The following is a 14822-nucleotide window of genomic DNA, read 5'->3' as shown; positions in this document are numbered from 1 at the left end:
CAAACTAAACCCAAACTTGAACCCAACCTATCGACCTGTTTACTATATTGATCATGTATTTTTTTCTTAAGATCAACAATGATGTTTTTAATCTAAGTTTGACATGTTTAACCCGAACTCGAATGATAATGAAGTCGATTTCAAAATTTCAAGAAAACATGGACCATCTTTGAAAATTAATTGAGATTTCTTATCCTAATACAACCTGAATAATAATCGAGTCAACTCAAATCCATACTTTTTATTGAGACGTGATGATTTGGCGATACTTCCAAGAAGAAGATGAAGACAAAATCATATAACTAAGATCCATAAGGTCCTTCGTAGTGCTCACTAGTGTGAACTCATCATGGCCTCAATATCAAAAGATTGGGTCACTTCTAGCCAATCAAGATATGAGTTTGCATCGACTAAACCAAAATACCCCATGGATATCTAATACATGATCATGCCAACCACGAAATCATCTGGACCTCAAAATGACATCATAGCCCTTTGAAAGTTGTGCACTAACCTTGTTGGTGTAAAACCCATCCGAAGTTCATATTTTTGAGTGATGTTAGTCCCGTACGAACTGACTTTAGTACGGGACGAACTGAAGAAAATTGTGAAGAATCTGTATGGTTCGTCTGGACGAACCTGTACGAGCCGGGACGAACCGTCAGGACGAAATTTGTCTAGAGAGCAAGTCGTCCAGGGACGAATACATTTTGTCTGGACGAGAATTTTCCAGAGGGCAAATCGTCCCGGGACGATCCTGTTTGATAAGTATTGGACTTGAGATATTTTGGAATCATTTTGAAGAGAGAGAAAATCTGGAGAGAGAAAGAGAAGGAAAGAGAAGAGGAAAGCTTGGTTTCGGAGGCCGCGGAGCGCTTTTCATCCGACGACGCAGTTGGAAGATTTGTTTGTCTCGTAGTAAGGAATCTGAATCCTATTTTCTGATTTCGAAAATTTCGTGTTTCAGTATTTTTCTGCTCAGTTTTGTGTTTCCGTTACAGAAAAACATGCATAACTTTGTATTGACGAAACGTTTACCGCGCAACTTTTGGTATGTTATAGAAATGATGATTTTGCATGATTTGAGTATTTTCTAGAAAGTTTTCACAGAAATATTTTAAATTCTATGGAGTTTTAATCGAATAACGAATTATCTGGATGTTGAAAATTATTGCTTCAGTACAATGAAAGTCTTGAAATTATGTTTTGCACACTCTATAGTAATTTGGTAATTTTCTGAAACTGTGAATTTTACCACGACTTCTGTCTGCTATACGATATTTTAAGGAGTTTTCTACATTGAGCTAAATCATGTTTTACGGTTACAATGCATTGATGAGATAATAATGAATGTGATTATATGATTGAAATTGTTGTTATATTACTGTATTACTGTGATACTACTGTATTTGTGGAAGACAAGTAAAGACTGGTTGAACCGTTGGTTGGAGACTGATTGACCTGTACAGGATGGTGTGGGCCGACGAGCTTTCTTTTAAATATGGTTTGGTGTTATCCTCTACTGATCACATGATTACTGAAGGGAGTTATAAGGAGATGATTAATGTGCCGACAGGCAAAGAGTGACGACTCTTTTTACTGAGCCAACAGATACAAGATACAAGATATAAGATACAAGATACAAGATATTGATACAAGACTGAAAAACACCTTAATAACCAGTGCTTTTACTTGCTCTGTATGACTACTGTAATGAATTGCATGTTTAGCAGTATTGTTACTGCTACTGTACGGATTTATTGATACTGACGGATTTATCATTACTGTACTGTATGGATTTAGTTATTGCACGGATTTACTATTAATGCATAATTTCACTATTATACCATTACTGTTCATGTCACTGGATTGTACTGATACTGATACATGCACTGCTACTATTGATTCACTTTATTGACATTATGCACATGATATACTGTGTAAGTGACATGTGATTCACTGAACACGTGATATAGATTACTGGATTTCATGTGATTTACTGAGCACGTGATATTGGATAATTGAATTTCAAGTGTACGTTTTAATATGATTCTACGTCATTGATTGATTTCGACTGTTTCAAATAATGTTTTGATTTTATTTCATTGATTTGATTTCAACAGTTTGTGATAGTATTGATTTGACGTTTTATACTGACTGATATTATTGAACCAATGATTTATCTTTATACGACTGATATTTGATATTATTGAAACGATGATTTATTGATTGATTTGATTGATACTATCGCTACGAAGATTTCTTTAACGATTTGACTGTCTACAGAATTGACTGGTGTTATAGATAATGACGTCTACTGTATAGATTTGACACACGTACTGATTCATTGAGCTTTACAGACTTTTATACTATTAACAGATTCTTCTATTACCGATTGAGGATTTTACTGTTTCTATATTAATACTGTTTACGCATTGACTATCGTTTCTATATTGATTATTGTTTATGCATTGATTTTTGATTCTGCATTGATTCAAATGATCATGTGTAAGTGACTGAAATGATTTTACTGATTGACATGCATATTATTTTCATATCGTGCTTTGATTTCAGTTGTAGGTTTTGGTGACCTGCTGGACTTTTTGAAGCTCATTATATGTGGTTAATATTTTCAGGTCAGGACAAAGGAGCAGGAGATTGAGATTGATCAAGAATCTTCAGGTTTTTGTCCTTTTGTTATAGTGATTCTTTTTGTACTCAGGACATGATAGATTACTTGTGATTGATGTATAGGTCCTGAGTATTGTAAATGTACTTTTAGGAATGAATAGAAATGTTTACATGATGTTTTGAATTGTAGATTTTGTTAGATTGTTTGTCACTGATTGATGACTATAGATAGCTCTAGTAGAAGATTGATTTAAAGGATGGACTGAATAATTCTTTTTAAGTTAGATCTTGGGGCGTCATAGTTGGTCCAATCAACTCATATTTACTTGAACTGATATTGGATCTGAAGTTGTTTAATCGAGTCTAAACAATTCTTACTTGTGTATCAAGGAACAAAAGATTTGGTTTAACTAATTTAAAATGATATTAGTGTTATCTATCTTGAGAAAAAGTGACCCTAATCTATGAGATTCACATATTGCATGAAAGACTCAATCATAGTCGAACAATAGGCTCTGATACCACATGGTAGGAGCATGAACAAAAATGGAGTCAAAATTGAGTATGTTGTGCCAATAGTTATACTTATTATCAGCACAAATCTTAAAGAGTATAAACTACGAGATATTTCTATACTAGTATATCTTTCACTTATTGGATGAGAAATCAAATTCAATACTCTCACATGCTTTAATATTTATTAAAAAGGAAAAACTCCTTGATGTCCGCTCTGCTAGGATTTTTTTTCCTTCTCGGCGATCGCTATTGTTCAGGTGATCTCCGTCGCCTGCTTCACCTCAGAGAAGTCCTCTTTCTTCTCTAGTTTGTTATTATTGGTTCTGCTTGTTTCGGTTTTATTTTTTTGACTTTAATGTCATCTTCCCGGCTTTGTGATACAAGATTTTTAAATGGTTCCTCTTCGGCTCTTTCTTTTAAAGATGCCTTGTCTGGGGCATCTAGTTGTTCAGTCCTTTTTCCCGATTTGAGAATTTCTTCTCACTGTGGTTTGCCGGCGAAGTTGATTTCAGAGGATGAAATTAATTCGCTCACTGCTCCTTTTTAATTCGCTTTGGTTAGCAAGTTTCCCGACTGGAGGCCCTCCATTAATGTCATTCAGAAATTCTTTTTTAACTTGAAGCTCAATGGTGACTGCTCGGTCACTGTTCTTAGCCCTAGGAATGTTCTGATCAAGCTTGTCAATGATTTTGATTATTGTTTGATCTTTTCTCATCGTTCTTATTTTATGAGTAATTGTTATATGAAAGTTGTGAAATGGACTCCAAATTTGGATGTTGAGGTCGATTCTCCTATCATGCCCATATGGATTTTGTTTCCTTATCTTAGGCCCCATCTTTTCTCGCCTAGGATTCTCTTTGGCTTGAGTTCTTTGTTCAGGCGGACTTTGAAAACTGATACTGCGAGTGCCTCTGGTTCCCGTCCATCAGTTGTTCGCATCCTTGTTGAATTGGATGTCACCAAAAATATCCGGATAAGATTTGGGTGGATTCGTCGAATTCAGGTTATATTCAGTCGATAATTTTGGATGATCTTCTTCATTTTTTGTGTGCACTATAGTTCTTTAGGTCAATTGAAAGATGAATGCCGAATTCTACATCCCCAAATACTGTTACTAAATCCCTTCCTCTACCCTCTTCCGTCCCGTGTGAGTTTCCTGGGGTGAATCTAGTTAATGCTTATCCTGTTATGCTTGTGGAGGGGGCGGTTGTTGGAGTTGTTTCCCCTATGGTTACTGATTTTGAACAAAACTTATCTACTGTGGTGCTTCCAGTCGCACCATCTGGCGTTGCTAATATTAATATTGTGGTGGTTTCTTCGTTGGATATCACTGAGGCGGAGGCTGGGTGGGTTGGTTGGTTTTCTTCCAGTGGTAGCTTTGGATGTTAATTGTGAGGTTAGTCCGATGGCTCTGGTCTCTTGAGGGCCTGGCTGAGGGAAACTCTAACAATTTGGAGATTATGGGTATTGAGTCTATTGTGGGTGGCAGCTTGGTGAATAATTCCCCGTCTCCCCCCACCCAGGTTACTTCTCATATTGTTGATTCTGAGGATGAGGAAGAATTTTGTTGGGATGTTGTGATTGGGGAAGTTGGTATTCCTTCAATTAACTTAGTCGTGTCGAAAAGTTTTGTTGATATTCCTATTTCGATCGTGTCTAATGATGAGTTGAATGCCCGTCCGGCGTTGTCTGTGAGTAAGTCTTATGTGGATCATTCTGATTGGTTGAATGTGTCCGATGGTGAGGTTGATGAGATTGAAGATGAATTTCAAGATTCGCAAGATATGTATAATTTTATGGCTAGACGATCATTTTTTTCTGATGCTGGAAAGAGACCTAAAAGTAAAGCTAAGAGAAAAAAATGATTTTTTATGTGATTGTTTTGACTTGGCTTTGTTGTTGATATGTGGAGTATGATGAGACAATTCTTCTTATCTCTGGGTTGGCTTGGAGTTGGCAACCTTGGTGGTTAGTGTGGTTTACTCTATGCTTAGATTCTCAATTGGATGGTGTGTCTTTCTACTGCCAATGGATGGTCATATCATTGCTACTCGGTGGATGCAGGATTGCCAGACTGAGTCCTTGTGGCAGGGTGATCTTGACCTTTGGGTTTCTTTTGCTGGTGCTTTTCCTGGCTTAGAGATTTGGGTTTCTTTCATGTTGTGCAAACTTTATTTTGTTGGCTTTTTTTTTTTTTTTTCTTTCTTGTAATTGGTTGAACGTCGGCTCATAGATTTAAGTGATATGGTTGGAGATTTTTACAACAAAGTTTCATAGCATATGGTGGTCATTTCGCTCCTATGAACATTCTTAAGGCCAAAATTCATGAAATTGGATGCAATCAAGAAGGTTTTATTCAGGTGATTATTGAAAGACCAATAGCTGATGTAGGACATTGTATTTTTTACCATAAATGGCATGGTGCGTAGGATGCATTTCCATTTGAATCATATAATGCACTGAATGTTGTGGTTGGTCATAAGAGGAAAGAGTTTCTGAATGCAAGGGAGTAGCTATACATCTAGAGAGAGTTTGAGGACAAGTTCAAATGATGTCCAACTCAAACCTAACTCTAAGCATGCTTGTGCATGGTGATCAAGAATATATAAAAGCCTTATTTTTTTTTTATTAGTTCCCTATAATCCGCCTTTGTGTTGATATTTTATTCAATGAATTATTTAAGAAGTAGCTGCTTAATTAAATGTGCATTTAGTCGCTGTTTATTCCTTAATAATTATAAAAAAGCTTGTCACTTTCAAAAATCAATCTAATTTCTTCTAGATTATTTTTCCAATATTTTTTAAAATCCAAGGAAAAATTATTTAGAAAACAGTGCATATTTAATAGTCAAATGAGAAAGTTATATTGAGAAAATCAAATGTTAAGAAAAAAAATATTTTTTTTTTTGCAAATTACATGATTCAAAATATCAAATGTTCAAACGATAGCTTCGACGAATCTGCTCCGTCTTAAATTTTGCTCCCGTCCGTGCTCCCTCTCGCTAAATTTCCTTGCCAATGTGCTCCTTCAAAAGAATTGGCCTTGGATCTATTGCATAACATTTGAGTAAAGAAATGTTGTGGGCATTTTGCATATCTAACATTTTTTATGATAAAATCAATCATTGGGTGCTACATTTTATTTTTAAGTTACGAGATTCTAATATTTATGATAAAATCAATCATTGGGTGATTTCCGTCGCCTGCTTTGCCTCAGGGAAGTCCTCTTTCTTCTCTAGTTTGTTATTATCGATTCTGCTTGTTTCGGTTTTATTTTTTCGGCTTTGATGTCGTCTTCCCGGCTTTGTGATACAAGATTTTTTAATGGTTCCTCTTCGACTTTTTCTTTTAAAGATGCCTTGTCTTGGGCATCTAGTTGTTCAGTTCTTTTTCTCGATTTGAGAATTTTTTCTCACCATGGTTTGCCGGCGTAATTGATTTCAGAGGATGAAATTAATTCGCTCGCTGCTCCTTTTGAATTCGCTTTGGTTAGCAAGTTTCCCGGCCGGAGGCCCTCCATTGATGTCATTCAGAAATTCTTTTTCAACTTGAAGCTCAATGGTGACTGCTCGGTCACTGTTCTTAGCCCTAGGAATGTTGTGATCAAGCTTGTCAATGATTTTGATTATTGTAAGATCTTTTCTCATCATTCTTATTTTGTGAGTAATTGTTATATGAAAGTTATGAAATGGATCCCAAATTTGGATGTTGAGGTCGATTCTCCTATCGTGCCCATATGGATTTCATTTCCTTATCTTACGCCCCATCTTTTCTTGCCTAGGATTCTCTTTGGCTTGAGTTCTTTGTTCAGGAGGACTTTGAAAACTGGTACTGCGACTACCTCTGGTTCCTGTCCATCGGTTGCTCGCATCCTTATTAAATTGTATGTCACCAAAAAATATCCGGATAAGATTTTGGTGGATTCGTCGAATTCGGGTTATATTCAGTCGGTAATTTTGGATGATCTTCCTCATTTTCGTGTGCAATGTAGTTCTTTAGGTCGTTTGAAAGAGGAATGCCAAATTCTACATCCCCATCTTAATATTGTTACTAAATCCCTTCCTGTACCCTCTTCCATCCAGTGTGAGTTTCCTGAGGTGAATGTGGTTAATGCTTCTCCTGTTATGCTTGTGGAGGGGGCGGCTGTTGGAGTCGTTTCCCCTGTGGTTATTGATTTTGAACAAAACCTATCTACCATGGTGCTTCCAGTTGCTCCGTCTGGCATTGCTAATATTAATATTGTGGTGGTTTCTTCGTTGGATATTACTGAGGCGAAGGCTGGGTGGGTTGGTTCTTCCAGTGGTAGCTATGGATGTTGACTGTGAGGTTAGTCCGCCGGCTCCGGTCTCTTGAAGGCTGGCTCTGGTCTCTTGAGGGCCTGGCTGAGGGAAACTCTAACAATTTGGAGATTGTGGGTATTGAGACTATTGTGGATGACAGCTTGGTTAATAATTCCCCATCACCCCCCCGCTCAGGTTACTTCTCCTATTGTTGATGCTGAGGATGAGGAAGAATTTTGTTGGGATGTTGTGATTGGAGAAGTTGGTATTCCTTCAGTTAACTTGGTCATGTCGAAAAGTTTTTTTGATATTCCTATTTCGATCATGTCTAATGAGGAGTTGAATGCCCGTCAAGCGTTGTTTTTGAGTAAGTCTTGTGTGGATCATTCTGATTGGTTGAATGTGTCTGATGGTGAGGTTGATGCGATTGAAGATGAATTTCAAGATTCGCAAGATATGTATAATTTTATGGCTAGACGATCATTTTTTTCTGATGCAGGAAAGAGACCTAAAAGTAAAGCTAAGAGAAAAAAATGATTTTTTCTGTGATTGTTTTGACTTGGCTTTTCTGTTGATATGTGGACTATGATGAGGCAATTCTTCTTATCTCTGGGTTGGCTTGGAGTTGGCAACCTTGGTGGTTAGTGTGGTTTCCTCTATGCTCAGATTCTCAGTTGGTTTGTGTGGCTTTCTACTGCCAATGGATGGTCATATCCTTGCTACTCGGTGGATGCAGGATTTCCAGATCGAGTCCTTGTGGCAGGGTGATCTTGACCTTTGGGTTTCTTTTGCTGGTGCTTTGGCTGGCTTGGAGATTTGGGTTCCTTTCATGTTGTGCTACCTTTATTTTGTTGGCTTGTTTTCTTTTGCTTTCTTGTAATTGGTTGAACATCGGCTCGTATATTTTATTGATAGTTTGTTCTTTTAGAGAGCTGACTTCTCCTTAAGATTTGTAATTGCTTTTATTAATCGATTGCCCCTCCGTGGGTTTATATATATATTAAAAAGGATTTAGCTTCAAAGATTGGAAACATCCATTATCTCCAAGGCATTGACCAATGAAATTGCTACCTCGGCATTTTAAAACAACTCTGTGGCAAGTTTGCCACAAAACACAGAATGCCCCTAGTTTTAAAAAATGTACTAGTGAAGTTGCATGTAGCATATAGTGGTATATAGATAATAAAATTCACAGCCAAAAAGCTATGTCTTCCACCCACAAAAAAAAATCTCATTTTTTGTTTTTCTTTTTTACTTCGACTGCTTTTTAACAATTTTCAGTATAAAAATTAAAAATTTTGTACCTGTTTTAAGAAGAAGTAAGAAAACCGTTTCAAATGAAGCATGAGGCTATGTTTGGGACGACTTTCTTAATGCTTCTTAAAGCGGCTTTTTAGTATAAAAATTTTAATTTTTGTACTAGAAAGTAACTTTATGAAACAGGAAGAAAACTGTCCCAAACGAAGCCTAAGTATCCAATCAATGATCTTGTGATGTGAACCAAAGCGCCCAACCACTAGGCTAAAGATGCGCATGAATAAAGATCATATTAACCTACTAAATTCAAACACACCATAATCGAATATGAAAGAACTTAATTTTATAGGCATAACTGAATTTACTAAAATATCATGACTACAATACAGATCTTCATCTGTGCATAGTTTCCAAGAAAATAAGTTAATAACTCATGACATTTTGTCCAGTTCATCAATTCTACATAATACAATAATTTACTAAAAAAACCAACAAATGGGTTTCAACCAAAAAATATGATTCGACACAGGAAGAGGCTTCAAGCCTAATCGAACAAAATGAATGGCAACCCAAAGAGAAGAAGAATAGTTTGAGGTCAGGCATGGCTTTCTGGACCAGCTTTTGTATGGAGAAGAGGCTGAAGAGCTTTAACAACTATTGTCATGTTAGGCCTGAAATCAGCTTCATACTGAACACACAGCGCTGCAACTGCTGCCAACTGGGTAATCAACAAATATTTCAGATATGTCAGCACAAAAGCTTCTTTCTTCAGAGTTTGATCTTACTTAACACAGTGAAAGAAAGTAAATATTCCTCATATCTGTGTAGCTAATGATGACTATTGTTACTTATTTACTTTCCATGATTCAGAAAATATGTATGACTATAACTTGTTTCAGGGGATGACTTATATAAATATGTTTACAGTTTGACATAGCTAGATCAATTTCTGGAGTCATGTATCGACTGTCGTTTGCTCATAAGAACCGGTAGTCGGTGCCAAGTGGTTGCTGTTTCACTTTTTTATTCATTGGATTAATTATTCTGTGCAGATGCCGAACACCGCCCGGAGACCAACTAGAATGCGCCACGTCACTTCTTGCTCGGTACCGCTTGGTATTGTAGCTCAGTACTGCGGACGCGGCACATTCTGATTGGTCTCCAGACGGCTTTCTGCGTCCAGTCTCCAAACAGAAAAATTTCTCTTATAAATAAGGCATTTTACAAGAAAGTAACTAGGTGCATTACCTTACGTTTGGGAGAAATAAATATTTTTTGGGTAAAATACCATATTTCTTTATGAAACATCTTATATTTTGGTAAAATACATTATTTCTTGGTATGAGGTATAACCGTATAAGAGTAGGGTATTAGTTTACCAACTTAAAGAAAAAACATCCACCAACTTAAATGTGAGTCTATTTGAAGAGTATAATATTTTTCTTAAATGTATAAGCAAATACACATAGCATGTCCATACCTTGGCAACAGCCTTTGGAGGATAATCATTGTTCAGCTTAAGATCCACGCACTGTTTAACTTTGTCTTCACTTAGCCTCGGAGTTGCCTACAGCGCCAGAAATGAGAATCAGGTGATGTTGATATTGCAGCAACACAACATGAGAAAACCTACCCAGGTTACAAGACTCTGCTGTCCTTTAGGCATAGTATGGTCTACTGGCTTTCTTCCTGTCAAGAGCTCTAAGAGAACAACACCAAAGCTATAAACATCACTCTTCTGTGTCAGCTGCCCTGTCATTGCATACCTGTATAACATATGTAAAAGGAAATATAAGCATGTGGCTTGCAATTTCTCGCCGATGAACATACAATTGCGTCCTGGAGTATTCGCGGCGGTAGAGAAATATAAAATTTAATGTTTTAGCTTTGTACGGAGATCCATCACACAAGCAGATAAAAAAAGAATGTAGTGTTCATAAGAGAACCAGAGTTTTTATGTGGAAAAACCAAGGGGCCAAAAGTTTCTACTCTTTTAATTTCTTGAACATTATAAAATTTATATCATATATAGTGTAATATGTAGTGCTGAAAACTGAAAAAGATTGCAGCAAGCTTACTCTGGAGCATGGTAGCCAAAAGTCCCTAAAACACGAGTTGAATGCAAACGAGCAGCAGTATCAGGAGACTGGTTTGTTAATGTGAAGTCCGCCAATTTGGATTCAAAGCCATTGAAGAGAAGAACATTGCTGGATCTGACATCACGATGGACTATAGAAGGCTGGACTTTTTCATGTAGGTACTCCAGACCTCTAGCTGCTCCATAGGCGATTTTCACTCGCTGAATCCAGCTAAGTACAGGGCCAGGTACAGCATCTTGCACCCCTTTCCTACCTAAAAATGAGAGCTCAAATAAAGCTTATCCAAGAGCAGTAACATTTTGGCATATTATACATTATGGAGTATCTCAGAAGAAAATAAAAGTTAGTATTGTTTACCATGCAGTACATCATGTAAGGATCCTTTTGTAGCAAACTGGTAGACCAGTATTCTATTATTTGCCTCCAAACAGTAACCCAATAACTGGACAAAGCATTCATGCTTCAATCTGGAAACCATTGCTAACTGCATCAACCAGTGCAAGAAAAATATTAAAAATAAACCTTCTTACAGTTTATAATTCAAAACAAGGGAAGAATAGGCATTGCAAGAACCAAAAAACTATAAAATTAGTATAAAAACATTCTTTGAATCTCTTTTGTTCTTATATAAATAGATTTGATCACTAAACCCAGACAAAACAATACATGTAACAAAGATAAAATAAACTTCTCACCTGAGCAGCAAATTCTGAATCGCTCTCTTGAGATGCATTGGGATCTATTTTCTTTATTGCAGCAGATTCTCCTGTGCTTAAAATGGCATGGAAAACCTTTCCATAAGATCCTTCACCAATGAGAGCTTTTTGTCCAAAATCACTGGTTAATTTCTTCAGCTCTGCCAAGGATATGGCAGGTATCTCAATAGGAAGGATCTCTTGTGGAGCTCCACTCCTGGCAGCATTGGGGCCTCTTGGTTCCCTATCGTGGCCTAAGATACAAAAAACATAACAGCCATAACTTTTCAGTCGGATGCTCTCCTCTAACATTGGGAAGTATCATTATGTAACTGATGTGCTCATTTTAATTTGATATAAATAAAGATAAAATATATGATCACACCATTTATAGTATTTAATGAATGCGTTATTGCATCTGTATAAGATATCACATAAAAAATTTACCAATAAAGTAAGCCGACCTATAATCTTCAAGGCTCGTGTCTAAGTTATAGAGAACATCCAAGCTTAAAGTATTGGATCTAGGTTCAATCTAACAAATGGATACAGTTTAGACTATCTCCAACCGAACTCCATACCACCCTATGTCGTCCCCCATTTGCTCCATTCGAACTTCAAATCACACGCCAAATTCCGGTAGGTGAATAGTGCGACGTCAATATTGACGTTGGACAGTTCACCTACTCCAAAAAAACTCATAGCGGGATTTGCCGCTTGAAAGAGGAGAAAAGTGCGCCAAAGATGGTTACCTTCGCAGGAAGCACGCCAAAGAAGAAATGACGTTCGATTGGAGATGATTTTACTGCATTTTGGAGTGGAAAATGGGTTTTTCGGTTAGAGATGCCCTAATGGAGGTATGCAAGACTACCTTTGAAGGAAGTATAACATATCTCAAAAGTACCCGACCTATAATCTTCAACATCATTATTATTAATAGCCTTAGTCCAATCATTTGGATTTGACATTATGAATCTTTATTCTCCATTATTCCAGTTAAGTGTTCCATGAAAATCTGCAACATAAACGCTCCTATTTCAATATCTCAAAGAATCGACGCATCTCTTCCAATAAATTTATCCTACCATCAGAATTAACTGACATTGATCAACATCCACGGACCTTGAAAACATTCCAACTTTTTAAGATTAAAAAAACATTCACCTTGTAAAGATTCTTGCTAACTTTCTCAAAAACATGGCTAGAAAAAAAAAGAACTTTCAAAATAACATCTTTGAAAATCCAACCAAATCAAAGATGAGATTCATAACGCAAAAAGAAAATCACTAAAAAAATGTACTAAGAATCACAGCATGAATCAATTACCAGGAGTTGGGCGGTTAGGTGGAGCTGTATACTGGTTAGGTGGTGGACCATAGCTCTCCTCTTCTGTGCCTCCACAGCAGGACATGGTCAAACGTTGCAGGAGCACAGAATCACCAAAAAAATCAAACTTAAAATTCTCCTCGGATGTAAACTGATGAATTGTTCCAATGCACAACCAAATCACAAGCCGAAACTTATTTTCATTTCTATGGCCTTGATCAGTTCTAATCTTCACAGAAATATGCAATATCTGACAAATATCAAGTGTTGAAATATTCCTATAAGATAAAACACAAACAAAATCAACCTGTAATCAAAGTTTACAGATTTATTTAATATGACAAAGGAATGAAAATTTAAGCGTTCTTAAATTTTAAAGTTCAGGAGAAATAAAAATCAAGGATCATTTAAGTGCTTGTGGATATAAATCATGATTGCAAATTTAAGATTTTGCTTTCACTTATTTTATGTGTGAATCGAAAAAAATTACATCTTAGGGAATTTTAAGAGGATTTGTGGAAGCCAAATGCTGGAACTATCACATTTCATCTTGTTTTCAAAACAATCTTTCTAATTGATCAAATTACCGATTAATGATATATAATGTTAACATTATATACGTTAATCTGTAATTAACCCATAATCACCTCACTTGGACACTGCATTCGGATGCGTTGCTCTTTTTAATTCTAAGCAATCAAATTGAGACTTAAAGCAGCCATTGATTGCAGAAAAAAAAAAAAAGCCTTTTTCAACCAATTCCCAAAATCACGAAATGCAACTAGAGATTCATCGAATAAAGGAAGACCACAAAAGAGTTTCAATCAAAATTCCTGTCCAATGATCACCAAAATGCAAGGAAAAATATGATCTGAAAAGAGAACTCTTTCAATACAAACCCTCAATCAATCAACGAAGAATCCATTTGCGGATTCGAAAACAGACACAGAGAATGCGATACAGGCGAAGAAGGATGGAATCAAATTGCAAGAACCCTTAAGTAGAGAGAGAATGAAGAATAAGAGGAGAAAAATGAGAGGAAAGAAGAAGAGAATGGCGTCGTTCTGAAAGAGTGGCGGACGCGTTTCGCGCGAAAACCGGTTCATTTGTAATAATTTAAACGGTCTGAACCGCTAATTTGCCGCCACGTAGCTCTCTGCGCCACTACTTCGCATGTCTGAATTTACAAGGGAAAAAAACGTACGTTGAGGTTGTCTGAATCTTGTTGAATAAAATTTATTAATTTTGTTCTTATATATTTATATGAAAAAATAGCTGGACATTAAAAATTAAATTATAAATAAATTAATGTAAATATTTGTTTATTGAATGACTATTTAGTTCATCAAGTTACTTTTTTGTTTTTTAGGACACTCGTTGAATTTTCTTCTACTTATTGGCAAAAAAAAATGGCAGATAAATTATTATATATTTTTTAAAAAGTTTTAATTATGATTAAATATGAATATAATATTATTATGTGCTAATAATAAAATATGTAATATCTTAACAGTATATAAATATCCAACATGTATAGATAGAAATTTGTAAAATACTAAAAAATTTTATGTGAATGTTTTTTTTAACAAAACTAAACCATTTATTCAAACATAAGAAAAATAAAGTCCATGTCCCTCAGCCATTGGAACAACATAAAAAATGACTCAATACATATAGTGTGAGGCAAAACACAAAGAGTAAAATAACTCGAACTCGGACTCAGGAATGGAAGCCCCCTACACCATCCACACGACCAGCCACGGACCATCCATAGGTGAGAAGTCCACCAAATCCAAACCACCAAGTAATCCAAGCACAAGTCCAAATCACCTCGGTTGCCAACCAGCCAAATCCACGAAGGGAAGCTGGGGGCTTCCTCATCATTGTCCACAAAGCCGACAAAAATCACTGCCGAAGAACAATTAAAAAAGAGGCAGAGCCTATTTCTTTTTACCTTTATTCTTACGTTTATTACCACCATTAGAACGACTAGGGTCAGCAAGCTTAACCGGCGCAACC

General features: G+C 36.3%; 1 protein-coding gene across 1 annotated transcript; it reads right to left on the bottom strand.

The window, feature by feature from the left end:
* Nucleotides 1-9067: 9067 nt before the first annotated feature.
* Nucleotides 9068-13840, bottom strand: LOC110094733 (probable protein kinase At2g41970). The gene is made up of 8 exons (XM_020820032.2): nucleotides 13703-13840; nucleotides 12804-13081; nucleotides 11478-11731; nucleotides 11140-11266; nucleotides 10762-11035; nucleotides 10317-10449; nucleotides 10164-10250; nucleotides 9068-9401 (listed from the first exon to the last, which is right to left on the bottom strand). The coding sequence occupies exons 2-8, from the start codon at nucleotides 12886-12888 to the stop codon at nucleotides 9279-9281; spliced, it is 1083 nt and encodes a 360-aa protein (XP_020675691.1). The 5' UTR covers nucleotides 12889-13081; nucleotides 13703-13840; the 3' UTR covers nucleotides 9068-9278.
* Nucleotides 13841-14822: the final 982 nt, after the last annotated feature.

Source organism: Dendrobium catenatum, unplaced genomic scaffold (assembly GCF_001605985.2).
Source record: "Dendrobium catenatum unplaced genomic scaffold, ASM160598v2 fragScaff_scaffold_659, whole genome shotgun sequence".
Taxonomy (NCBI): domain Eukaryota; kingdom Viridiplantae; phylum Streptophyta; class Magnoliopsida; order Asparagales; family Orchidaceae; genus Dendrobium; species Dendrobium catenatum.
Note: the sequence above shows the minus strand (reverse complement) of the source record. Positions and strands in the feature narration are given on the sequence as shown.

What these genes read in the sequence shown, in the direction of transcription:
- LOC110094733 (XM_020820032.2), bottom strand. Translation starts at nt 12,888, where the DNA reads ATGTCCTGCTGTGGAGGCACAGAAGAGGAGAGCTATGGTCCACCACCT. An exon ending in ACCTAACCGCCCAACTCCTG is followed by an intron (nt 11,732 to 12,803) that starts GTAATTGATTCA and finishes TTTGTATCTTAG; the next exon opens with GCCACGATAGGGAACCAAGA. An exon ending in CTCCAAAGGCTGTTGCCAAG is followed by an intron (nt 9,402 to 10,163) that starts GTATGGACATGC and finishes TTGATTACCCAG; the next exon opens with TTGGCAGCAGTTGCAGCGCT.